At 39.5% G+C, this 27,595-nt stretch overlaps 1 protein-coding gene across 3 annotated transcripts in view; it reads left to right on the top strand.

The window, feature by feature from the left end:
- STRN (striatin) overlaps positions 1 to 27,595 on the top strand; it is a 48,262-nt gene that overhangs the window by 17,884 nt on the left and 2,783 nt on the right. The window contains exons 6-17 of one of the 3 annotated variants that reach the window (XM_053382797.1): positions 4,922 to 5,057; positions 5,472 to 5,607; positions 9,381 to 9,491; positions 13,288 to 13,374; positions 13,902 to 14,045; positions 17,808 to 17,944; positions 19,871 to 20,046; positions 21,471 to 21,518; positions 22,783 to 22,904; positions 23,344 to 23,511; positions 25,023 to 25,163; positions 26,190 to 26,297. In XM_053382797.1, the coding sequence (XP_053238772.1) occupies positions 4,922 to 5,057; positions 5,472 to 5,607; positions 9,381 to 9,491; positions 13,288 to 13,374; positions 13,902 to 14,045; positions 17,808 to 17,944; positions 19,871 to 20,046; positions 21,471 to 21,518; positions 22,783 to 22,904; positions 23,344 to 23,511; positions 25,023 to 25,163; positions 26,190 to 26,297 (1,514 nt within the window). The remainder of the gene's footprint in view (positions 1 to 4,921; positions 5,058 to 5,471; positions 5,608 to 9,380; positions 9,492 to 13,287; positions 13,375 to 13,901; positions 14,046 to 17,807; positions 17,945 to 19,870; positions 20,047 to 21,470; positions 21,519 to 22,782; positions 22,905 to 23,343; positions 23,512 to 25,022; positions 25,164 to 26,189; positions 26,298 to 27,595) is intronic. The other 2 variants (XM_053382798.1, XM_053382799.1) reach the window with 2 other exon arrangements.

The raw sequence follows: 27,595 nt of genomic DNA, 5'->3' as shown, positions 1-27,595 counted from the left end.
ATTTTTTTTAAATCTTCTGCTTTCTAAGGTGATGTAAAAATGTCGTAATGCTTCCTTAAAGATGAACTACTTGTTCTGTCCATGGAAAATTTTATGCAAGTCAATGTATTTGCTAATGTACAGATCCCAGTGAAAACTTTTGCACTCAAGAGCATCATGTGGACTTGGGATGTATCCTGGAAGATATTGAATCCATCAGTGGAAACATTATCTTGATAGTTTGACAGTTATAATCTTACTCACACATGTTTCATAATGTTTACTGAAAGAAATGGTTCACTACTTCAGATCAGCACACTGGTGCTGTAAAAGATAAGTACCACAGCTCAGCATGACTGAACTCAGCAGGGGACACTAAAATAATTAACCTTTGTATTAACATCTAGGATTTCCAGTGTTTGCCGTGGATGTAAAAGATGCACTTTGTCATTAACATATTTGGTAGAAGAAAAACAAATGAAACCGGGTGTAGCCTTGTGTGGGGTACCAGTTAGTTCTCATTTTAATACCTGCTTCTTTAGTTTAATGATGTTACCTTTTCCTTTGCAAGTTAAGTAAAAAGTTGGGGGGACTGCATTGTTCTGCTATCTGAGACACAGTGTGCAGTAATAAAGCCCAGCCCATGTAACATTCTGATTTTCAAATTGACTTTGAAGCATTGTTGTAAACATTTGTAAATCTTATCGGGAAATATGTTTAAGGTGTTTTTCAAGCAATAAATGCTTTACTTCTTCTTTTTTCATGAAAAGCGCCTTTCAACTGTCTTGCAAATTGAGTTTTATAATTGATAAAAGTTGTTAGTTGACTCAACTCCAACTTGGAATTCCTGCCAAGAGGTTCATGGTAAAGCTGAATGTACACAACTATCAGAACTTGTTAAAGGATCTTGCAGTAATAGTAATGTTAGTTTTAAAGTTGTCTGTTCTAGAAAGCTGAGACTGATTTTTTTTTTAAGCTTACATTTTAAGATTAGGGTTGTGCCAGGTATTTTCCAGTTCATACTAACGTGCCCAAGCACTAGCTTGCATATATTATTTTCATTTATCTGATTGATTCTGTTTATGAATCACTTCCCATAAAATATGTCAGAACACTTCACAATGAGAACTTCAACAATGAAACTAATTAAAAACAAATTCTGTATATAAAAACAATTTCAGATCTGATACAGACTGGGATTAAAACCTTGAAAAAGGAAGGTCTTCAATAGGCTCCAAAAGATGATAGAGATGGTGCCTCTCTGTTGTGTAACGGGAGGCAGTTTCAAAGGGTAGGTGCCACCGCTCTGAAGGCCTGGTTCCAGACTTCTGCTGTTATTTGCTGCCTGTATTTCAGCTAAAACAAAACAACTTGCATGAGCTGAAAACACTTCCAGTTGCCCAAGGAGTGACATAGGTTTCTGCTGATCTCGCCCACCCAGGCCAGTAGCTGCAGATTCTTGTACAATATGAAGTGTGCTCTGAGGTCACAAGATGCTGCACAGGCAGGAGGAAGTGGGAAAGCCACTTTCTTTGAGCAGAACATTAGGGTTCTATATTGCTATTTTGGTGCTTTTTTTCCTTATTACTGCCACTTGATGTTTCTGGGACTGACCAAAAGCCAGTCAAGAATCATGTTGTAAATGTGATGACATCACTTAGCCAATCAGATTTAGCTGCATTACAGCGTCAGAAAGCCAATTCAAAGTGAAGATCATGTTTCCTGATCTCACATGGAATGGTCTTAGTGATGACATCATGCGACAATTAGATTTGACTGTGTGACATCACAAAGTTGATTTGCCGAATGCCAGAAGGGGTGCTCTTGTTCATAGCATTATTGGGAATATTAATGAGCACTTAGGCTTATAATAATAAATAAATAATAAAAGTAGTAGCTGAATCGGAGTCTCTTCCACATTTGCGCCCTTTCTGATGTTTTAGGGATTCTGCTATTCTGCTGTCTCTACTCTCCACCTCAAGTCTTCATCAGACAAAGAAACTATAGAATTGAAATCCTTTTTTAAAAAATTCAGATAAGACCTAAGGAAGGTGTATAGAAAAGATGTAACAAGCCCTTTTCTGTGTAACGTATGTAATAGAAGAATAAGTGTACATGTCATGTGATTATTACTTTTAAAAGATAAACCTTATGATACTTCTTGGATTTTTCTGTGTGATGTTATCTGATTTTCAATATTAAGATTCTGCACATTGTGATATTTCTATTTATCTGGGCAGTAAACTGTAACTGCATTTTAAAAAGAATTTTGCATTAATCAATGTGATATTTGCATAATTTGTTGGGCAGTGTGTATAAAAGAATTCAGAATGTGTTCATCACTTGAGACTTGTATGGGACAGTGAATATCATTTCTTTAGCAAAATTTTCGCTTTAACAGTGTTAGTGTGATTACTGTTGCTTCATGTCCACCATTTATGCATACCTGCCAGTGTGTACAGTCTGCATAAAGTGGAGAACAGGGTCACTTTGTGTGCACCTATCACTTCCCTGGACTGCCTCATGTTCACATAGATATCTTTACCTAAACTCAACTTCAAATGTATGTGGGCCTCATTGGCATTAGCCTTACCCCTAAAATTATGTGTGTAGGGTTGCATGTGCATAAATCCCATTTAAATATTATATCCAATTCGTAGATTCCAAGCAGACATGACTTAGGAGCAGGCAGCTATTTTAATTATTTTCTGCCACCACATGCAGAAATATTCATACATCTCTGAAAAAGGTTATACTGTAACGTTTCTACAATATGGTGCTAGTTAGCCACAGAAGGCAACGTGTTTTATGACATTTATAGGACACACAATAGCAAAGTTCTCTGGGTGGCTTACAGTTAAATCTGAATGTATGTTTCCAGAACTTTTGAGACACTTAGGCTGCAATCTTACGCACTTTTGAGCATAGGATTGCACTATTGGCCTTATTAATATATTGACAAACATGCATGGGATTTTTTCTTGAAATTTCAAATTTAAAAAATTGTAGCCTTGCTAACTTTCCTTTACATTTTTCTATACCCTGACTGACATGGCATTAATTATGACCTGGCCCGTTTTCCTTGTTTTACTGCCTTTTGTTGCATAATGAAAAATTGCTTGTTTGCAACTGCCTTGGTTACCCACACAGCCTCCTAGTATGCTTGAAGCTATATTTTAAATGAAAATGCAGTGTAGAAATAATAATGAATCCTCTATCATTTTAGTGTTTAACTAGTAATCGGAATCAAGTGACGGGTTAAATAAGAGAGGCTTGTAGCTGGAAACTGTGCACATTTAAGAACAAAATAACAAACTCTGGATCCAGCAGTGTTTTATTCTCAACTTTCTTCATAGTTTCAGAAAAAGAAACATTACAACTATCTGGATAAGAGAAAATCTATTTAATAGTTACTAAGTGAATGAAGAAAACAGCAATTAGTTTATTTAGGAAAACCTGAAGAAAGTATCAGTAAAGCTAGGTGTTTGGGGAGCTGCAGTTGCGGCTTCATTTATTTTATTCTTGTCCAAGAAGGTCCCCCTCACCTTGTGTTGAGAATCTTGAAATCCAGCAAGTTGCTTCTTCTTTTTTTCAAAACAAACAAACTCCCCCCTACTGTCCCAAGTAGTAATCTAGAAACTGGAGGTTTAAGCATCTAACTATATCAGTGAAGACATTGCTTTCTAATCTCAAGACAAAAGAAGACAATTTCAGGTATCAATGTGAGAATTGTGATATTGCTGATCAGTAGTGGTTGGCTAGTCTGTTGAAATGTGGATTCATATATGCTCATTTTCAAAAGTAGTGCTGCTTGTGGTGCTGTGTGTGCGTTTTCTTCTAAAAATGGATAATTTCAAATTTTCACTTTTCAAAGTGTTTGCTCAAGTGGAGTCCATGTTAAACGAAGCGTGGTAAATAAATTTAAAGAGTTTGGATCAAGAGGTAGCCTTCTGCAAATGGAAGAGCTGGCAATCCAGTGGAGGCTGCCATTCACAGAAAGAGGAAGAGGGGATTCTAACTTCCTGAGCACATGATTAGGGACACCAGGGGACTCTGCTCACGCAATCTCTGGATCCAGCCCAGAATGCAATAAAAGACCCCTTCGTCGTCATTTTTCATAGGAATAGCTGTTTATGGTACATTCAAGACTAACAAATTCGTTATGTCACAAGCTTTTGTGAACTTCCAGTTTCTTGAATTGCAATCCTAAATAGACAGAGGAGTGTGTATGTGTATGTACGTACGTACACACACACACACACACACACACACACATGTGTAAAAGAAAATAGGGAAAGCTGGAGTTAAGTGGTAATGAAACACATTAATGGAAGCATCTTAGCATTGTTGAGTAATCAACCAGTTGCTGCTGTGGTGAAGTATCATTGCATATTTTGCATACATTTAAGTTCTAATTGAATTATCAGAATATACATTTTATATTTCATTGTAATTTAACTCAAAACATTTACAGTTTTCCCCTTTGCTTGTGTGTGTATATCTTCAAACCGAGAGTTATGCTTTGTGCATTGAATGGAGTGGACTGTAGTCTATAAAAGAGTGTGTACTGTCATTTTTTTTTAGTCCTGATGGTGCCATGAGACTCATTCTAGTTTTTGTCGTGCACCGCAATATACATTTATGAATGTGAAACTGAAGTTCCAGTAGCACACAGAAAGAGATCGCGTGGACTAATGATAAAACTCTTTCAAACCAATGCTGTGTATAATGACATGGATGCCAAATTTTATATTGTTGTAAATGTTTGGTTTTATTATGAAAATAAATAAGAACATTTATATATTAAAAAGAAATTGCAGATCCATTGGAGAATTATATCATTTTCCCTATATTTTTTTATGTGTGTTTGGCTTTGTTAAACATAATGAAGAGAGAAAAACAGACAAAATAACCCTTTGCTGCTATTTTAATTTTTATCTAGGAAACCAGATTTGACAGACTCTGCTTCGCTGCTAGAGACATTTAAATTCCTTGAAAATGCTGCAGCAGAATTTAGTGATGAGGACGAAGATGATGATATTGATGGAAGAGAGAGAACAATCATGGACACTTCAACGGTGGGCTGAGAACTCTTAATCATAGAACAAGACTTTCAGTGATGGGATCTTAAAAATCATGATATGGCATATATTCCAATCCTTATGTGTGAGCAAATGCAAGGATTTAATTGTGGCACATTTTTGCAAGTCGGTCTGATAACTAGTATTCTAGTACTGTATTGCTACCTCCTGTCCAATTAAAAGAAGCCTAGCTTGGCCTCCTCCTCTACAATTTACACACGGCTTTGATTAAATTAGATTAAATTCCCTAGTGTTCTAAAGATTATATAGTATATTAGTATTTAAGTTAGATTTAAAGCGAACAGTGATGTATATAGTCTTCTCTTCTGTGTCCCCGCCCCCCCTAGAGTGCAGGGATATGTAGAAATAATACAGACACAAGCGTTTCATTTCATTTTCTGTCCTTCATAGATTGTGAGGAAAAGGGTGCTATCAGATAGCAGTGAAGACCGAGATACTGAAGAGGCCTTGAAGGAGTTTGATTTCTTGGCTACATCCGATGAAGGAGATGGAGAGTCAAGAAGTTCAGGAGACGGCACAGACTGGGGTAAGGAAGTAAAAAGGAATTCTTCAGAAATGCAGGAACTTGGTTAAATGCAAAAAAATGTAGCAGTTGTAATATTGTTGAGGATATGCTGCTGTAGCTCTGGGGTGACACAAGCCCTGCCAGATCCTCCCCACCTTTGTATTTTATCTAGATAGAATAAATAATTTTATTGAAGTTATCATTTTCTGTGAATAGTTTGAGTTAGTTGTAAGATGTAACTTTTAAAACTCTGTTCTGTAAGGAAATTGGCTATTCTTTGGGGATGCCACTAAAACATCATACAAAACCTTCTAACTCCTTAGGAACATGGCAGATACAGTGTCTTAGCCATGCAATGCTACGGAAACTGGCTGTAGAGGTAACCCAGTAGGAGAACGTTGTAGGTCATGTGCCTGTCATGACTTTATGTGTTTCATGGGTTGGCCAAGAAGGAAACAACACTTGGTTCAATCTCGTTACATAAGAGAACGACCAAGACATAAACCACCTCCACTTCTTGATACTTCTTGGCGTTAAAGCCCTTGGGCCAGAATAAGCCCCACAGAGTCTGTTTTGGCATTAGCTTCATGACTTCAGGTAGTGAAATGGTAGAGTAAAAAAAGAGAATGAAATGGCAGACAATGTGAGCCTGTGTCAGGGCAAAGTGGCCAGATGGGAGTCTGACATGCAGTGTCGGGGCTTCCTATTCCTTCTGAAGCCAGTTTTGCATGTTGGGTTCACTTTCATTCTCTGCACTCCCTTTGCCTACCAGACCAAGATTTATTTTTAAGAATGTATAAAATGCTTAATATAGAATATCTGTGAGTGGTGAACAAGAGGACATAAGAATAAATAATATAAGATCAATCAAATAAAAACTATGAAGCGTAATTTAGCTTCTATTGTAAATTGTAGCAAACTCAAAATACAACTGGGGAAGACCAGAGTAAACAGAGAAGTTTTCAGCAGGTGTCTAAAATGCAGAATATCTGTCTCCTATCTCCTTACATGTCAGTTGTTATATACATTATTTTTACTTGGCACTTCCTTGATGGCATCCTTGATGGCATTTCACTTCTTCCAGAGTAGCCAAATACAAATAATTCAAAACGGGATTGAAATGGTGCCTTTGCCTTTACAATCTGTTTCTGAAGGGTCCATCATACTAACCCATTTCCTGCAGATATTCTTGTAATCCTTTATAAACTCATACCTATCCATATTTACTGTTCCTCTGGGGCTGTGTGTGTGTGTGTGTGTGTGTGTGTGTGTGAGAGAGAGAGAGAGAGAGAGAGAGAGAGAGAGAGAGATGTTCCTTTACTTGGGAGCTTTCCTCCCTGGCTGATACTCCAGTTACTTCACTCTTAGCCAGTTTCTGTTGCAATCATGATTGGTTGGTCCTTCTTATCCGGCATTGTTGTTGTAAACTCTGCATCTATTCCCACTTTATTAGCTACTTGCTTCCTGACGATCACTTTTTGCTTAGTTTCCCAGCCTTTGGATTTTGTAACCGCCATTTGCTGAACTTCCTCTGCTCCATCCTGTCCACATCTGGCTATGTTTTGTTTTTCTTTCTCCCACACCTGTTCAAATGGCATAGGTTGAATCCATCATACCTTATGCTCCACTGACTCTGGCAGCCCAATCACATGCATGCTTTACCTGGAGGAAGTCCCACCGAATTCTGTGGGGCTTAATCCTAGGTAAGTATGCATGTGCTATGAACGAGAAATCTGAGAGCTGGATACTGTTGTGCATCAGTATTCAGAAATGGAAGAAATAAAACATCTGAGTAATCTATATGGTTTATTAGAGCAAGATTTGCCTCATGTGACAAACAGACTTTAAAAACAAAACAAAACGCTGGAATAGGTTACTTTTCAAAAAGCCACTTGAATGAATTTTTTAATGTGTTATCACAGGTGATGTATAACCAGAGGTAAAAACACGTTAGGACAAGTCAGAATGCCATTTCTACACAATATCTGGGGTTATGTGTAATTATAGCAACTCCCTTCTCCTTGTGACCCTCCCAAAAAGGTAACAGCAGGTGGAATGCCATTTCATAAGATCTGCCGAGGTAGCAGCAGTGTTGTGCACCTGACATGAACACAGTCAGGTGGTTGGCACCAGGGACGTGAAACACAAACAATCTGTACCTTTTTATTGGCTTCTTGCTGATGAGAGTAAAGAATAATAATAATTGGGGGGTGTATTAGTTTTTGTTACTATGTTATGCATTTTTGGGTTTTTATATTGTAAACTGCCCTGTGATCCTTGGGTGAAGGGCGGTATAGAAATTTTAATAATGATGATGATGTTGATGATGATGTTACAATGCTCCATGTTGGCTTCATTGTAATACAGACACCCTTGTATAAGCAGATGGCAAGTTGCAAAATTCTTCTGAAGTTCAGCCTGCGCTTGGAAAACAGTTCCCAAAACACTGTGTTACATGTCATTACAGAACGTACCTTTAAGTGTGCTTTCAGATGGAATCCTTTGCAAGTGTTAAGCATGCTCACTTGGCTTATGCAACACCAGCATGGCGTATGAAAATGTGCCAAGTCCTGTGGTAGACTTTGCTACTCTGAATTGACTTGCAGGATCAGTAATGTGGCAGTCTTCAAATCAGTTATTAAATGAACCTATTATTAGATGATACCCCTGGGCTTAAAGTACCTTCATTCCACTTGCTTTCTCATGTTACACTAGTTGGGGGGGGGTGCTTGTCATTTTGATGCAGCCTAAGATTCAGTCTTGGTGTAAAGTGTGGTTTGTGGAACCACAGGACCTCTGGGTTGTGTGCCTTCTGCTATCTATAGCTGGTGTAAAATGTCATAATTTGAACTGTATGAATGAGACCAGGTTATTCTTACAGCTCTTGAACACCATTATTGATAGGAGACACGCCCACATTGAAGAATAATGCCTAGATTTACTGTTTCTGTTACTATCTAATACAGTGGTGTGCCCATTTTCTTACTAAAGAATTTTAGTAATTTATTTTTATCTATGTTGCGCAACATAAGAGAAACCCAGTCAACAGTAAGTGGGTATTCAAAGACTCAAGTAACATAGACAGTGAAGACTGAAAGAGGGAATGTTTGAAGTAATCACCAATTACATTAAAAATGAAGTATTTTCACTCAGAACGAATAAAGGGTTGGGATCAGAACCTGGCTATTGCTAACACCAACCCCCAATTACATTTTTGAAGACTTCTGAACAAGTGAAATAGAATGGCACTTAGGCTCAATTGAGCTGTGGTGGAGCCAGCAGTCATATTTTGGCTCAGTCCATTTATAAAGCGAAGAGGGGTGGGTGGATCTTACTTTTAACAGTACAAGCTGTGCAGGGAGGGGAGCACTGAACTCTTTCCCCACTTATCTGTCTGCAATCAGTTGCTCTAGCAGCTTTTATCCTATTTCTGACTCTGATAACAGCAGTGAGCTGAGAACAGAGAAAAGAAGCTGGAACAACACTGAGGGAAGGCATGGCATTGAGTGGGGAAGGGTTCAGGGCTCTTCTCCTGTTACTCTGCTAAACAGCATTCCCCCTTCCTCACCATATGAACAAGGTGAACATGTGAAAAGAAGCACATACCGTTTGGCCTTCAACTGCAGCACTGTTTATTGTTGCCTTAAAAAAACCCCAAATGTATAGAACAGCAACTTCTGCCGCCTTCAGTGCAAAATAAATAAATTACTTATAGATCAGCAGCTGCTGCCTTCTTCAGTATCAAATAAATAAATGACATAAAGAGGATGTTTCATTTGTTTTACTTTGTCTAGAAAAGGAAGACCAGTGTCTCATGCCTGAAGCCTGGAATGTGGACCAGGGAGTAATAACCAAACTGAAGGAACAATACAAAAAGGAGCGCAAGGGGAAAAAGGGGGTGAAGAGTAAGTGGAAAACATTGCACCTTAAAATTCATAAATTCCTGCCTCTTTTCACTTCACCAATACTATCTTTCTTTCAATGTTTTCCTCAAACTACTTACTCTTTTACTTTGCTGCTCCTGACTGCTTTCCTGTTCACAGTTACCAGGGGTGGAAATTAATGATACTTAAAATCCAGAGGTGTTGGGGTCATTGCTTTTATCCAGTTGGATAAAGTATTGGGGGGATGCTTTTAAAATATTAATATTTGGCTACCATAAAACACTTCTTGTTAAGGTTTGTCCAAACCAGCCAATTTTTGCTTGATTTAGAGACCATAGAGGCTGTAGTTGATTGTGTGATCTCTCCTGGTTTGTACTTCTGGGAATCTTTGTGCAGAACTTAATGCTTCAGTAAATGATTGCTAATCATTCCATCTAATTTTTGAAGTTAGTTTAGTCTGTGCGCGCACCCTGTCTTTTACAGTGGGCAATGCAACTTGGATCAGGAGAACCATTCAGCTATTTCCATGTACCCAAGGATTTGGGTTTGCATTTGCTTTTATTGAACAGCCTTCCCCAATGCTACCTGGCAAAACGCTTTTGAAACTGAGGGAGACTGAAAAATGCTCTGATAGTATGCAAAAAGTTACTTGCCATGCACAGGCCTTTGGACTACCTGATCCCATCACTCGATATGTTCAACTGTTTATTTCCCTTTGGCAGCCCTGAGACAACTCCTTCCAAACAAAGCAAACAGCTTTGTATGAAGTTATAAACTTTGCCATCCAGTGGAAATACCTCATGCACCCCCCCAGCACATCTGAGAAGTTAGGGTGTGTATATAGGGTGGGGTGTACAGTGCATATATTTAGCAGTTGCTGTTTTTTTAAAAAAAGAAATAATATAGTTCTGGAGAAGAAGAGGAGATGTATGTAGTGCAAACCTGTAAAGAGCAGCTCATGAGAAAAGCAGACAACTGAATCTTTGGTCTGGACATACCCTTAACTAGAAGTGAAAGATAAAAGCAAATTAATTTCTACCCTTGTTTCTTTGTAATGTTTGCTACATGCAAGTCATGCTATCCTCATATTTTGAATGCAGGGCTCGAAATGGGGGGAGGTGGAATCTTACCAGGCTTTTAATAATATCAGTAAGTCCTCATCAAACTTCGCCTAATTTGGTTGAGTGCTATTTTTATACCAGGCAAACAATTGGATCAGTATTTGAAGTTTAATTTCTAGCCCTGTGTGTCATACTTCCTTTCTGTGTTACATCTCTTACAATATAAATCCATTACGTAGAAGCTGTGTGCTCAAAATGTGCAATGCAACCCTTTTGGATGTTTAATATGGAAATCCTAGGTTTAAATGTCATACACAGCAGTTGTATTCTGAAAATTTGGGTAGCAATTATATGGAACAAATGCACACAGAAATCAAGATTAACAAAAAAAATGTAAGATGCTTAATTTTTAATGTTAGTCTTTGCAAAATTGATTTAAAAATTACAGTATTAGTTTCCCCCATTATTCTTGGGGAGGACTTTGCTAAATGCTAGCTTTCAGCATGTTGCAGAGGCTTTTGGTCTGTGCAGCCTTGTAGTGTTAGCACTGTTAAGATCATAGAACAGATAATTTTTCAGCTAAAAGATATTATGATTGGATCACAGTACCAAATTTTGGTAGTTTTAAAATATATTTGGTGATTACTTGTGGGCCTAATGGCAAAAGGCACGATAGAGTCTGAAATCTGGATGAATATATTCCTCTATTTTGTTGCTCAAATTGCAATACTCATTCATCATGCATTTATAAACCTGAGAGAAAGTCCTCCTTACATCAGCTATTTCTTCTGCCTTGTTTACTATGGTAAACTCTAAAATATGATACCTGGCAATTTACCTGTATTTCCCCTAGATGTTGTAGGGAGAGGAGGAGATGCAGGTCTCCCTCCTTGAATTTTTTGAGAGTGCTCTACTGAAGCATAACCACTTCATTGATTCCCTGTATTCTACATCTGAGTATTGAAAAGAAGGAAGTGGATAATCCTATTTATTAAGTTTTTTGGTTATGGAGAAATGCTTCAGCAGCAATAACACAAGTAACTTGTCCCTGTCACCTTGCAAACCATTCTTTCAAAGTGCTGTACATAGTGTATTCCTCTAAAACATCATTTAAGGATTAGCCACTTTTCTGGGACAATGTCCAGATCTCCTGGCAGCCTGCCACATTCTGTTTTGTTTTAAAACCCTAAGGCTTCTGCCAGCCCACCCAATTCAGCTAATGGGACTGAGACAGGCTTTACTCTGGCCGAATGAAGTCCTATCCACTGATCCTAAGGCCTGCTTCAGGAGTATTCATTCTCCTGTTCATTGGTGCTGCCCCGTAGTATGAGGGGATATGCTCTTGCCTTAGTCATTGCTACAAGATCTAGTAATTCAAGTTCTTTACTAGATTCCCCATTGTGAGGTTTGGCAAATTGCTTTTCCCTTTTCCATTCATTCCTCGCCACCCAAAAAAAATATCAGAATTTGGGACTCGCTACAAGCTTGTTAAATGTTGAGACTCATGCATAGAACATGGATAGATACATGGTCTGAATATCATAGGTAGCATAGGCCACAGGAGTTTATGGCACTTTGCATTAGAGCATGGGCCTCTGCAACTTGTCATGCTGAATCCAGCCCACTAGCAACATAGGCTGGAGCTACATTGATCTGTAAAACCATTAATTAAAAATAACGTTATATATCACTCAATCCATTTTTCCATTGCTGGCGACTCGCAGCTCTGCAGCGCCCCCTGGTGTCACATTTTTATAACACATTTTTAATGTTATAACCTACCAGTGTAGGTTAGTCCCTAGTGTAGTCTGCCAGAGGCTCTCACTTTAAAACTATTTTTTGCTCCCTACCTGAGACTACAAGAACTGAGGTGGGGGCTGCCAAATGCCAAGCAGGTCATGATTGGTGGAATGTGTTTCATTTGTTGAGTAGCAAACTATTGATCAGGATGAGATAAAACTAAAACACAGAGGACTGCATGAAAGTGGTGCTCAATAGAGTGGCATACCTAGCAGAAAAGAAATAGATTTTTAAATTTGAGATGAAGCATTTGTTTTGACTGGAAATTATTATGTGTATAACCAAATTGGGTTTTAAAACCTTGCCACTATTCTTTCTGAACTAAAGAGCTAAATGTTTAAACAAGAGTGATGGATGAAAGAATGGAATTTGCTTCCCCCTCTCCCAGCTTTTCCCGATATGAAAAATAACTGGTTATGAATCTTAATTAAATGAAATCAAGTAGCGTTTTGCCATTACAGAAATTAAGCATCTGCTCAGGGCCAACACTCTTGGAAGATGCATCAGTTATGCATAATCTAGAATAGTTTGTAACTGTGATAAATCAGTTATATTTGGTGACAGAAAGGTTAAAAGTGGAAATCTAGGGGCATGAATGTTCAGCTGTAAAGCATATATAACTTTAATGAATGTGCACACCTATAGAATTTTGTATATTTGCAGACAAGCACTTCTGTTATAGTCTTGCAAAATCCTGAATTGTTTGTCTGAAACAAATACCAGTCGTTACAAATCGTTGTTATTATTATGGCAGGATTTGGACTGAATAATTTGAGGAAAGTGCTGTGATTTTGCTAGGCTGCTGTAAAAAGTCCTTGTGAAGTGTGCTAAGTTCAGACCTGTCTTAGAATACACTTTAAGGTGACTAGAAATAGTTATATTATTTAGTAGATTAGGAAAAACGGTTATGGACTGTGGGTAAGATATTTTCCCATTCTTAATTAAACTTACAACAGGAAAAACTACCGAAGATATGTTTCAGCCTCAGTCCTATATAAAACAGTCAAAACAGGGATGTGGGAAAATGATGGAGCAAAATGCAGGTAAGTTTTGAGAAGGGCATGGGTTTTCACCACATGTAGTTTCAGGGAGAACAAAACCAGCGACTCTTGCTTGATTGTTTTTGTTTTTCAATTTTTTTAAAGTAATTGTCATTGTTTAGATTGTGGCACGGTCACAGTCCTGCACAATTTTGTGAAAGTTTGAAAACTTGTGCAAAAAATTTAACTCACAAGTGTTACAGTCTTTGGAAAAATAAAATTAATTTTTGTTTTATTTGCTGTCACTTGGATGCATTTTACATTTCTCAAGCAAGTCCATGCAGTGAACAGAAGTGTGTGTGTGCAAAAGCTCAGTTTTCATCACTTCCTTCTTAAAGCACTTCATTTCATGCCATAAATTTAGTTACTGGTGGAAGTAGGAATCATTATTTGACTCACGTTCATCTTTTTCTTTTGCTATAAATAGCACTCATTGTCATTATTGTTGGTGCAACATGTTAGTTAATAGTAACACTACTTTTATTAATGTTTGCAAAACTTTCCCCCCACATTTTGTTGTTTTTGGCCAGGGCCCAACAGGTCAAAACTACAAGATATGCTTGCTAACTTGAGAGATGTTGACGATCTGCCTGGATTACAACAGTCAGCCATGTCTCTCACCAGATCCAGTACTTCACGGCTTATTGAACAAGAAATCAATAGAACAGATGAAGGTGAGGGCTGCTGTGTGTGTAAGGGGTGCATTAGAGCTATTGCTTGAGAAAACGAGGCCTAATCAAGCCTGCCAGACCTCTCCGTTTTGGCCAAACTACACCCTTTAGGGCCCTAAATTGAATGGGTGTTTTGCAGGCACCTTTGATGGGTTGATCAAGTGGTGCTAGCAAAATAGGGCTTTGGAAGGTGCTTCTGAAGGCCTCTGCAGTCACCTGACATCATTGTGACATTCAGGCCCAACAGGTCTGATGGCTGGGGGAAATAACAATCTGACATTTTTGGCCAAAAAGGGTCCCTACTCCTGAATTAAAGGAACCTGAACTAGTTGATATTTGAGCTTTTGCCTATTATTCTGTCAGCTTTGTATATGTGTTCTGAAGCAAAGATGATTTTTAGATGATGCATGTTGTAGCAAGCATAACCTTACAAGAAGTAATAATCCTTCCTATGTGAAAACAAAGGGGAAATCACAAGATGGAGCTTCCTACCTGTAGTTTTTATAATTATTTGTATAATTATTTGAATTTGTACAAATACATATGCTATACATTTCTCTTTAAAAAGAAATCTCCCCCAATCTGTTGTCCAAACATTTGGGGGCATCTTTTTAGCTGATTAAATGTTCTTAATCAGTTACTCCAACTAAGAGTTGATTAAATGCTCCATCCTTTCTTTGTATACATACTAGCAAACTTCCTTCCTTTCAGTTTTGCAAAGCTGCTGTTTTGCATGGTAATTCTTATGAGTAAATAAGATCGCAAGACTACTATGTCCTGAAAATTTTAACTTTGCTAGTATTTTTCAAGCACATGGCAAATTACAGAACCAACTCTTAATGTACCTTACCAATACATAAAGCAGGAGTGGATTAATGGTAGATCTGGATCTACTGGAAGCTCTGGGTGATTTGAAGCAGAGTGACAAGGATTCTGACTAGTGTTCTCGTTTAGCTGTGTCCGACACTTCGTGACCCCATGGAGCAGAGCACGCCAGGCACTCCTGTCTTCCACAATGGCAACAAAATGTCCGTCTTAAATTATGCTGCTAGAATGAAGAAAATTGGAGGCAAGGAGTATATTAGAAGAAAAAAAGGAAGGCGGGTGGGTGGGTGGGTGAAGAGAAGCAAGCAGCCAGGAATAGATTTTTGTGTGGAAAGACTGTGAGCTTACATAAGTTTTGGTGCTCAGAATAAATGTCTGGATTCAGGCGACTTTAATTCTAGGTGCTTATCTTTTGCAGCAGTCTCTAGTTGATAGATATTGGAGGGAAAAATTAAGCAAGTTCTGAAAACCTGAAAACAGTTCCCCATTGGCTTATATAAAAACATCACCATTCCACTGTCAACAAGCTAAATAATTGGTTTTCTTTAACATGTCTTCCAAGAAAGCCCTTTTGATTTCATATTAAACTTAACCTTGCTAAGTTTAAGGGGCAGTTTACGCTCGATGAGCATCTCCTGGCCAGCATTCAAATGAAGGTACCATTTGTGTAGACCGGCACGTCCCCCTAGGGGCTTTCCATTTCAGTTATTGTGGATGACACTTTTGGAGAGGCTGCAGTTGCAGAAGTCGCAGCTGATTCTTCATCAGAGGTAATAATGCCTCCAATTTGAACGCTGCCAGGTACCGGCCCTGAAATCTCCCAGTTGCCAATTGAAAAGCCACCTCTAATCGTGAACTGGATCCAACTTCCTCTGTTTAAAACTGCTGTCTGGGCATATTTATAAATAGAAAATATGTATTTGTCATGTAATGGCTACTAGTCTGATTAAAACAGCTTCTGCTGGCTGCATTTTAAGAAGTGGATGTAGCACACTACATGGAACAAGTGTAGCAGAACATTGAACGATCAACAGCCCACATGCTTAAAATATATGCTTTGAAAGACAAAATGTTACTTAGCAACACTTTGAGAAGTAGGGGGAAATCTCCTTTTGCTTGGAACATTTTTTCCCCATCCCACGTTGGGTTCACTGCTGGAAAGGCCTAGGTGGTAGTTTTTCCATGATTGCTCAGTTGGGTGTCCTGAGCTTTCAGTCTCAGCAATGCTTTGACCTTCACACAATTGGGCTGAAGGCTACCTTCGATTTTTGAATGGGTGTTCAATGTTTTGGCAAACCTTCGGCAAGATTTAGGGCTTTTACAGGTGATCCCCCGCCCCCGGCCACCGCCATGTACTGTTTTTACTTTGTTGCATTTTCCTAGCATTCAGAATGCAATCTTTTTATTTTTAGGAAAATACAAATGTGACCCACCCCCTTTTTGGCCCCATTGAATTTTGGGCTGAATATTTCATTCTCCCTTTGGAATCAATGGGACTACCTGAAAACATCAGAGTGAACTTGGATCAGGCCCATCTAGTCCAGCACTCTGGTCCCACAGTGGCCAGCCAGATGCTCCAAAGGATGCTTACAAACAGAACCTGAGCACAGCACTCATCCCACCCGCGATGCAACTGGTATTCAGAGGGCGTGGTGGAACTTGGCCTCTATGGCTAGTAGTCATTGATCAGCTTTCCCCCTATGAATTTGTCTAATCTTTTCAAGTCATCAGAATTAGAGGGGCCACCCCTGCCTCTTGTAGGAGTGGATTCCATCGTTTAATAATAATAATAATAATAATAATAATAATTTGTTTGTACCCCGCCCATCTGACTGGGTTGCCCCAGCCACTCTGGGTGACTTTCAGCATATATAAAAACATAATAAAACATTACACCTTAAAAAGCTTCACCATACAGGGCTGCCTTCAGATGTTTCCAAAGTGTCATATAATTACTCATCTCCTTGACATCTGAAAGGAGGGCATTCCACAGGGTGGGCTGAACGATGGGGGTGGAGAGGCTCCTTCAGGTATACAGGGCCAAGACCATTCAGGGCTTTAAAGGTAAGCAAAATAAAAACTCAAAAAATGTAAAGCAAGTATTAGCTCTTGTACAACATTGATATGAAGATTTAAATTGGCTTTATATTTGATACAAATATTTTCAAATAGTTCAACTTTTGTACATACAGTTTGTTGTTGTAGTAGTAGTAGTAGTAGTAGTAATAATAATAATAATAATAATAATAATAATAGACATCTAAGCAAACTGTAGAGGGTGTACCATACAAGGTGAGCCACCACTGAAAAAGCTCTGCTAAGAAAAATCTTTAGTTGGGTTCTTGTTTCTCTTGAGTTACTAATTTCCATTAACAAAAAATGAATGTCGGTTGTGGTTTTGTTTTGTTTCAGTATTCTTTAAAAAAATAATATCTAAATTACTTCTCACCTTATTTATTTATTTATGTATGTATTAATTTTTTACTCCTTGCCTTCCTTCAAAGGGGCCGAGGGTGGCAAATAAGTAAATTCAAAAACAATACAATTAAAATATATATCCTTCCCTAGAACTACAAAACACTTGAAGGAATTGGGTGGGAGAGGGGTGGGCATGCAAGAGTCAAATCCAGACCACCGTTTTCCTTTGTAATGAACCAATAGGCCCTGGAAGTCTCTTGCACAAATATTAGTGCCATCAGCCAAACAGTATTTCCTTTTTTAGTGCTTAATTGTTTTGAACAATTCTGAAGAAACCAGCTTCCGAGGTATGTATATTTAAGAACTTTATTTCTGGCAAAAATTGGATTCTGCTGGTGCTGATTTGCGCATGTTAATTTCACTTTGTTTTGTAAAGAGCTTACTCTACTGAATTTCAATTGAACTGCTTATGCCAAGCTTCTGATTATATGGAGTACTTAACTTTCATTTCTTCTCTTTCAGTGGAAGCTTTAACATTCCCTCCTTCATCCGGAAAGTCTTTCATTATGGGAGCAGACGAGGCCCTTGAAAACGAGCTGGGTCTTGGGGAACTAGCAGGCCTAACAGTAGCCAACGAGGCAGATTCTCTGACATACGATGTAAGTGCTAGTTTGTCACTGTTGCCTCTATTTTTCAACAGGTAAAAATTGTGATAGGAAAATAGGAAGAAGCTGCCTTATAATGAGTCGTTGTTCCATCTAGCCCAGTCTGTCTACACTGACTGGCAGAGGCTCTCCAGGGTTTTGGACCAGAGTCTTTCCCAGCCCTATATGGAGATGCTGAGGCTTGGACCTTCTCTATGGAAAGCATGTGCTTTACCACTGAGCTATGGTCCTTTTGATCTACCTTATAGGATTGTTACAAGGACATTTCCTTAAGGTAGGAGTGCTGCATGATGCTCTGAAAGTCACAATAAGCCCAAAAGTCTGGCTCACAGGCTGCTACAGCCTTCTCCGCTCCCTCTGTCGCTTCCATGATCTCTGCTTCCTCCTCTGCTTTTTCATTCCCTCTTCCTCCCCACCTTTTTTCCTGATTTTCTTCCGAAACCCTTCCATTGGTGAAATGGTTGAGCAGCACTGTGGCAACAATAGGGCATCTCCTACCTCTTTGCAAAGACTCTTGGAAGCAACATGGCTGGAGTGGCTGCAGTGCCATCTATAGGCAATTCTGACCTCTGCAGCTCAACCATTTGAATGCAGCCATGTTCCTTCGCTTTGCAGTGGGAGGGAGAATGTTCTTTCTCTATCCTAGGTGCCAGACCTAATAGTATGGTTCCTTTGGTGACCAGACTTCTGGAATGTTGTGTTCCTGTACAATGCGTAGTTTGGAAAAATCATAATTTAACATGTAAGATTAATAAAACGTGCAAACATGCAAGAATATGAAAGCTTGCATTCACAAGGATGCTCTGCCATTTATCTCTTTTGCAATCGATTCTCATAAGTATAATCTGCTTACAGTCCTACAAATGATGTCTATGCTGTGCTGATCCCTGAACTACCCAAAGCTGCCTTAAGTAGAGGATGTTCTTTTACAGGACAATGCTCTGATGTGGCAGTAGTTATCTTAAAATTGGAAGTGGCTGCTCTTTCTAATGCATGGCCAAGATAAATGATTTATTGCTGACCATTTATTGCATACACTTCCAAAAGCTTTTCAGAGGCACTGAATGGGTTACTTTCCATATGAATTTATCAACTTGTTGGAGTCATCAGCCGAGGCCTTCCTTTCTATCTCACTAGCATTGGTGTTGCCTTGAGACAGGGCTTTTTCAGGAGCAGTGTTCAGACTTATTTTGCCAGCTGTTCATTATTGATTAATGATTGCATTGTATTTTGCTGTTCCATGCTGTACAGTTTTCATCTGGTATTTTAATGTAGTGATTTCGGATTGTATCTTTCCATTTTGCAAGCTACTTGGGATGAAAAAGTGGAATATATATATGAAATAAACGGTGAAAGCATGTTTTAAAGAAGGAATAAGAATGAAGCTATTTTTGCAGATATTTAAAGAAGCCACCTCTTGTGTGGATGAAATAGTAGGGAGGAGGGCAGAAAGTATGCAGACATCCAAGAATATATGCAGGCTTTTATGGAAAAGGGGAGGCAAGCGTAATAATTCAGAGCAAAGAGAAATTGATGAAAAGGGGGGAAGAGGAAAATGAGGGGCAGAGCTTGAAGTTTATTGATACAGCTGCCAACTATTCATAAGGCATGCTGTGTATTTCTTAAAAGAGAATGCTTGTCCCCTCAAGGTTCCATCTCACGCTGTTTTGCAGGCAACACTGTTAGAATGAAGAAATACAGGTCGTGTAGCTCTTGACGGTTTTTTGTTGTTGTTGACTTTAATGACTGGAGGGTTAACTTTAATAGGAAAAAACAGTTGCATCTCTATTTTTTCTTGTTACTTTTTCTGCCACATAGTCCAAACTCTGCATTTGATAGCAGGAAAATAAAATACCATCTGTTTTGATAGTTCCCCGCCTCACATTGGCTAAACTGAAGCTTTTGTTTTTATTACCACAGATAGCAAACAATAAAGATGCACTGAGGAAGACCTGGAACCCCAAATTCACCTTAAGGAGTCATTTTGATGGAATAAGAGGTCTTGCTTTCCATCCAGTTGAACCTGTGTTAATTACGGCATCCGAAGACCATACATTAAAAATGTGGAATTTACAGAAAACATCTCCAGCAAAAAAGTAAGATTGTGATTGTTAAAAGATATGTGGAGATTAATTTTTTAGACTAATCATTGTAGAAACATGGTAGCAACATAATGACTAGTTTAGGCCTGATTAATCCTCTCAAGGATAAATATTACCTGCTGACTCACTTATTGGGTTAAGGAATATTGTTTCTCTTCCAGAATGCATGCCAGTTAGATTTAAACCTTATAAACATTTATAAATCTAATAAATGGCGCATGTATATATGTGATTGTGTATCATATCGAATTATATAAAAGCAAATAAAGGTCCTCTTTAAGTAATAACCTGTTGCCATTATAAGAAAAGGGAACTTACTCATAGTCTTCGGTATTCTCCTATATCTCAAGAATCTTAGGAAGGATCAGTTGGTAGTTACAGCAAAAAAAAAAAAAAAAAAAAAGGGCAGCTGTTGCCACAACAAGAATTGCTTGGTTCTGTGAATATTCATTAGAATGCTGCAGGTAGACCAGTGATGGGGACAGACTACCTCCAACACATGACACTGGTGTTAAAAGACCTGCACTGGCTTCCTGTGTACTATTGGGCCGAGTTCGGGGTTCTTGCGCTAGTGTACAAAACCCTGAATAACCTAGGCCCAGCATACCTTAACCCCAAGTTAATTATTACTGGGATCATTGGGGGGAGCCCTTCCCACAGGAAGTTCGACAAACACCATCTCTGCCCCTACTAAATCTCTGGACTCTTGGTCAAAACTGTTTTATTTAAGGAGGCCTTTTCACCCTGAATGCTTCTCAGATGTTTTACTTTGAAAAAAATGAAAATTCTTGAGTTTTTAAGTTTTAGAGGTTTTAATTTATGTTTAAAATTTTGAATATTGTATATTTTGTTGTTTTGTAAGCTTCTTCAAGACCTACATGATGAAAAGTGGGATATACATAAATACATACTGTATATACATACATAAAATAGCTTTGCAATAGCCACATTTTTTGTCTTTTTCCTTACACAGTATATAGGCTATTGGTGGTTGGCCACTGAAATCAGCTCTTGCTGATTCTTTCACAGTCCTTTTTTATTCTTTCTTTGTTTGATTATGATTTTTACAAGGACACTTTGCAGAACAAGAAATGACTGCCTGTGGCTTATAAAAAGTGGGGAGGGGCAAAGACGAGGAGTCAGGGACACTTAGTGTGCATGTAGAGGTAAAAGTGTTCAAAAGCGTCCTGTCAGTTTAGGCCAGGCATAGGCAAGCTCAGCCCTCCAGATGTTTTGGGGACTACAACTCCTATCATCCCTAGCTCACAGGACCAGTGGTCAGGGATGATGAGAATTGTAGTCCCAAAACATCTGGAGGGCTGAGTTTGCCTATGCCTGGTTTAGGCCAACCTGGAAGCAAACTTTTTCATGCCTTAACAAATATTTTCTGAACCTGTGATTCTGCTTTTTTCTTTTAGGAGTGCCTCTCTTGATGTTGAACCTATCTACACTTTCAGGGCACACAAGTAAGTAAACATTCAGAAACTTCTTTCTGTTATCAGAGAATATAGCTGCAGCACTTGACAGAGTTCTCCTTTTATGGGATAAACAGTGTGTTGACTCAGCCTGTCAAATGGTCATGTGGTTTCTTCATCTTGTGGCTCGAGCTCAGCTCACCACTCCTCTAGTATGCTAGTGAACTCTTCCTTCCAAAAGGGGTGGGGCTGGTAAAAGCTGCAGCTTGGCAATGTAATGGTGCAATCCGAACTGCAGTTCAGCCTCTGGTGAGGCAGATTGCATTAGCCTTCCTTTCTTTTTTTGCTTTTTTCTCCTTCCGCCTTTCGCTTGTGTGGTGCTAGTGTCTTGCTATGTACCACGCAGAGCACAGATACAACACTTACTTACCAAGAGGGACTTAGCTGTCTTCAGCATGTGAATTGGAGAGGAATGGCCAAAGAGGTTGATAAGTGTGCAGCAGGGATAGGGAAGGGACAATTTAAAAGTGGTTGAGAATGGACTAAAAAGCGAGGTTATGGCCAGAGCCATCCCATGACAATGCGCCCCCCCCCCTGAACGATCAGCATGAGCACCACCAGCACTTCCAAGGCCATCTCATCGAAGAGTTCTTCACAGCGCAAGGCATTGTGCGTGACATGGCCCTGGAGGGCAGCTTCACTACCTCCGGTGTTTTGTTGCAGTATTAGCACATACTGCTTAAATTCTTAATGTTAAACAGTATTTCCTGCTGTTGCAGCAGAGCCGTGCTCTCTGAAGCCACCTCACCCACAATGCTTTGCTCAGAGCGAGGTGAAGACCAGCACTCAGGAGGCAGCCTATCTGAGTGCTCCTGGCCATTTCCCTGCAGAAGCAAATGCTGTTTTACTTACCACAGCAGCGAGTGAAAGTGGCGCTCTGCAGGTGGATGGCAGCAGTGGCAGATAGCGCCATGGGCTGCTGATGGGGGTGTGATCTGCTGCCAGAGCCCTGTAGCTTATGACCTCATTGGCCCCGTTATGGCAGTTCCGTAAATACCTTGTTGAGGGGATCACGTAGAGGAGGAATGTATGCCAGGGGGCAGAAGGAAAAAATGTTTCCTGTTAATTATGTTGCTTTGAAGGTATACGTCACATTTCATTTTCTTCAGTAATGTTTTATTGTGGATTGTTTTATTGGTGTTTTAATGTGTTGTAAACCACTCTGAGATTTCTTTCCCTTAAAAATATAAAGCAGTATAGAAATGAAAATATTTGAAATAAAACTCCACTAAATCAGTATTGCTTCCTCTTGCAGCAGTCCTGTGCTTTGTGTGGTAATGAGTAATACTGGTGAGCAGTGTTATAGTGGGGGAACTGATGGCCTCATTCAGGGCTGGAATACTACAAACCCAAATATTGACCCTTATGATTCCTATGGTAAGTGTTCCCCTTCCCCCCTTTTTTTTACAGGTTTCTCTTTTGGCGGGGGGCAAGGGAGCACATTAAAAATGCACAGCAGCTTATTGAATGCAGTGCAACTCACTATGAAAAAGGAAAAACGGTTCTATTCAGAAACAAAATGCAGCTTGAACCGGGTGAAAGAGAAATGCCTGATAAGAGATCACACGAGATAGTTCTGTAATTTGGAAACAATCTTGGCTTAGGATCCCAGTAATAGGAAAAAAGATATGGAAGAGGGTCATGATGTATTATTGCTTTGGAGGTAGACTGAGTCAGCAGTCAGTGTTGTCAGGAATTCTGCAGTTAAGGAAGGACTAGAGGGTTTGTAAACTGCCATTAGAGCATCTTTACAGCACTTAATATTTATAAAGAAATCCCATTTCCCCTTGTATTGTGCATTTTTTTCATCCCACAGATCCCTCAGTCTTAAGAGGTGCATTTGTAGGCCACACGGATGCAGTGTGGGGCTTGGTTTACAGTGGAGCACACCAGCGCTTGCTCTCCTGTTCAGCAGATGGCACTATCCGTTTATGGAAAGCTTTGGAGATCTCTCCAGCTCTGAACATATTTAATGATAATCAAGGTATTTAATAAATCTCCTGGATTGTAACACTATCAAAAGGAACGTCGCTTTTAATTATCCATGCTTCTGTTTATAACCACACTCTGACATAATTGTGCAATACAGGTAGGCTGATTTTAGTATGCCATCGAGTTTTAGTGGATTCCCAGCATCACTACATTGACGCTTGCTGGGAAAGCATGAGAGGAGAATCAAAACCCCACTTGCTGGTTGCATTTGTTTTGAAGGATGTGTGTGTTGCAAAATCTCACAACTGTTTTTTTTTATAAAGTAGCCACTGTTAATAGAACATGTTGATTGCTATATTTGGGGCATTATAATGAGAGATTCATTTTTTAAGCAATAATGCAATAGTAAGTTACATAGCAAACCACTATATTTGAATCTTGCTGTTTTCCTTCTGAGGCAATACATTAGAAGTTTTAAAATGGAAAAAATGTACAACTATTATTGTAGCACACACACTGGAGAGCACTGAACACTTCTTTATCATAGATTCTAGGGTTCATGTTTAAGGAATATTTTGGCTTCAGGGAAAGCCTGGACAAAAAAACAAAGCTTCACATGATGTCTGAAACAGTTGACAACTGCTTTGCATATGGAAGAATGAAAGGCATTCCATAGTCAGGGGCAATATGAGAAAATGCCTGATTTGCGTCTGTCAGAATCCATTCACTCGTTGGGTATGATCTCATCCGGTGACAAGAGCATAGCAATCTGGGAGGCTGGCATCTCCTCTCTCCGTTTTTCTCTCCTGCCAATGGAAAATGCCTGTTTCCATTCAGGTCATCGCCCTATGATGTGTGATGCATAGTTTACCAGATTTCATGAGAGATTCTGCTAGATGACATGGCCTTACAGCAGAGCTGCTATAGCCTAGACCCGAGCTTTCCAAACTGTGTGTCAAACACGTTAGCGTGTCGGCTGCAATGTGTTGTGCGAATGTTCCCCATGCTCTTCCCAGGACTGGAAAGGGGTTAGTTTAATCTCCAGTTTGCTAGTAAAACTGAACTACTGTGTCGTGAAATGATACATGTCTAAAAAGTGTGTCACTAATGTGAAAAGTTTCCAAAGCTCTGACCTAGACTCTCTTTCTTGTCTACCTAGAGCCCTTCTGACTTCCTTTCTGAACCTTTGTACTTGCCCACCCAATATTAATCCATAAGACATTTGTGGTGCATTAGTCAGTATACTAGCTCTTGCTACTCTGCTCTTCTTGGGCATGGTGGGTGCACTGCACATCTCAGGTTACAGCAGGTCCTGATACCTATGTAAATATAATGGGTTTGAAGATTGATTGGCTCATTACTAAAACAGAGTTCTAATATTCCAACATTCACACATCTGTTTGGACACTTGAGAAACCATATTTCTTGCTTTTACCAACTTGGCTGGAAAATTTGAAATGACTTCTAGATTTGTGCCAAGAAAATGAATGAATGTGGCTGCTTTCAGGTAGTGGCTAATGGACCAAGCTTCCTATTCTTCCTAACACTCTTCTGCTTTTGTAGAGATGGGGATTCCATCTTCTGTGGACATTGTGAGCAGTGACCCAAGCCACATGGTAGCATCCTTTAATAGTGGCCACACAAGCATATATAACATGGAAACAAGACAACGCATCCTTAACTTGGAGTCCAACGCAGATACTAGTATGTATCCAAAGGGGTTATTTCCATGTGTTTTCATTGTTCGTGTTTATATTGATAAAGTCTGAGACCATCATGCATAGAAGGGAATTAAATGAAGTGTACTTCCATTTAGGATACCGATGTTTGCACCTAATCGTCTTTGATGGACTGCTGGCGTCAGTCCACATGGGACTGATAAATCTAGCCATAAATGTACTCTAATACAAACAATTCTGAAAGAACAAATATGAGGAAATAGCAGATTAGCTTTCTTATTCTCCCTGACCACTTGCCATGCTTCCTTATATGATCCATAGGTATTTTGTGCTTCCTTAAATATTAGGTTTTCACCATCCCCTATGCAACTGTATGGTGTTCCTGAATTATACGTAGCTTAGTTTGAGAAGCAGGTTGACAGTATATTGAATGAGCATAGTAAGGTACAAGTAGATTGAGTGGACTGAACATGTTGGGATTTTTGTACCAGACTGGCCTGCTAAATCAGGTCGTTAGTTGTTTCAGAGGTTTTTGGGTCCACAGTTTCCTTGACCAACCACATGCTTTTTGCAGCACCCCTGTGGAGCTCAGGAGCCCAGTGATGCCACCCCTTGCCTGCAGAGCCAGCAGCCCCTCACCCTTTTTCGAACACCCTCCCTTGTGGAGTGTCCCCTCAGCCTCCTCTCTGCTTCCTTCTCCTTGGGGCTCTTCTCTGGGCAGCTGCAGTTGCCACTCCTGGTCTCTGAGCTGCCACCCCGGCCCAAAGAGAGGTGCCTCCTCACAGGGGCCTGGGAAGCACCCCCTGGCCAGCCCAGGGGACCTGGGGAGCTTGCAACAAACAGCTGTGCAAACCTTTGGGAGGCAGAGATGCAAGAGGCCATCAGAGAAAGGGAGGGAAGGAAAGAAGGACAGAGGCCAGTGTTGCCTGTGGCACCCCTGATCAGTCAAGGCACCCCAGGGTGCCACAGCACACTGCTTAAAAACCACTGGCTTATGTGAATGAAATAATTTTTCTGTGTTGACTGTGTTTGCACTTGTTCATTCCTTTAGCAGTCACCTCTTCTTGCCAAATAAACAAAGTAATCAGCCATCCAACTCTTCCAATTAGTATCACAGCCCATGAGGATAGACACATCAAATTCTATGACAATAACACAGGTAAGCATAATTCTTCCCTCAGTAGGTCGTAACATAAAAAAACAAAAATAGCATGAAATTGTCTGAAGTCCTACCCATTTAGAGAGAAATTTTGAAATTGAGGTTTGACAGTTCTATGACTTGTAAAACAGATGAGAGGAATACAGTGGTACCTTACCTTGGTTTACAACCATAATTGGTTCCGGAGGTCCGGTTGTAAACCAAAACAGGTTGTAATCCAAGGCGCGCTTTCACCGATGGGGCCTCCCCACCTCAAAAAAATTGGTTGTTATAAAAAAAGGGGTTGTAATCTAAAAAAAAGAGACACACAGTTCCGGGTTTGACATGGTTGTAATCCAAAGCGGTTGCAAACCAAGGTACCACTGTAAAGGCTTATTGGCTGTGCAGAAGGAACTGGTGTGGCTCAGCATTTGAGTTACAGCTTTAACATCCTTCCCAGCCAATCCTGATGCTTGTCTTTGCTACAGAAAAGTAGATGGTCCACAGGATCATGGAGGGAAATTTATGCATCCCAAATTTCCACACTGCACAAGATGGAATTGCTGCCAAAGCTTATAGATGTTTGTGTGTGTTTGTCTTTGTGTGTGTGTCCCCTTCTAAATATCTGAAAGAGGAGCACTTAGACTCTTTACCTTTGTTCTTCAAGCTCCATGTTCTCCATGTTCACCCATAGTGAAGGAAAATATGTAAATCATAACTGTTAGAAAACTTGCAGTCATTTCGATTGGTATCTCAATTATGTGCTTAAAACAAAAACACACACAATGCATCATATTCCAAAGCTAGGCACCGTGTTAATGAACTCTGTTATTTAATTCTATAAATTTTGGTCCAGGTGTTTCCTGCTTGGTTTGGCAAAGGATCAGTAGGCAGAGTTAATACAAGCAACTTTGTTAAACCTGAGCCACTAGATAACTTCAGCCTTGTGACTTGCAAGGTTTGCTTTCAAAAGCTCATATCTAAGCTGCCTAGGAGTTCAGACTCTGTTTTCCATGAATTGAGCTACCTTTTCTTTGATGTAGCAAACTGAGCTCAGGGTAGGTTTTGCTTTGCACTTGGAACAACAAAAAAGTGGGGGTACGTATGAATGATTAACATACTGTATCAAAGCACTTGTAGAAATCTCTGCTTTACCTCTGCATCTCTGCATAATATATGGATATGGCAACTAAGGCAGGATTGGGTCATTGCTTCCATTTTAAAGGGGAATGTTGAAGGATTTATTTGCAAGTATTGAGCACAAATGATGGGCGGTCGTTATCCATTTTGTATCTGATTATGTGAGAATCCACCCTTCT

Source organism: Podarcis raffonei, chromosome 3 (assembly GCF_027172205.1).
Source record: "Podarcis raffonei isolate rPodRaf1 chromosome 3, rPodRaf1.pri, whole genome shotgun sequence".
Taxonomy (NCBI): domain Eukaryota; kingdom Metazoa; phylum Chordata; class Lepidosauria; order Squamata; family Lacertidae; genus Podarcis; species Podarcis raffonei.
The sequence above is the reverse complement of the archived record's forward strand: the minus strand, read 5'-3'. Positions and strand labels throughout refer to the sequence as shown.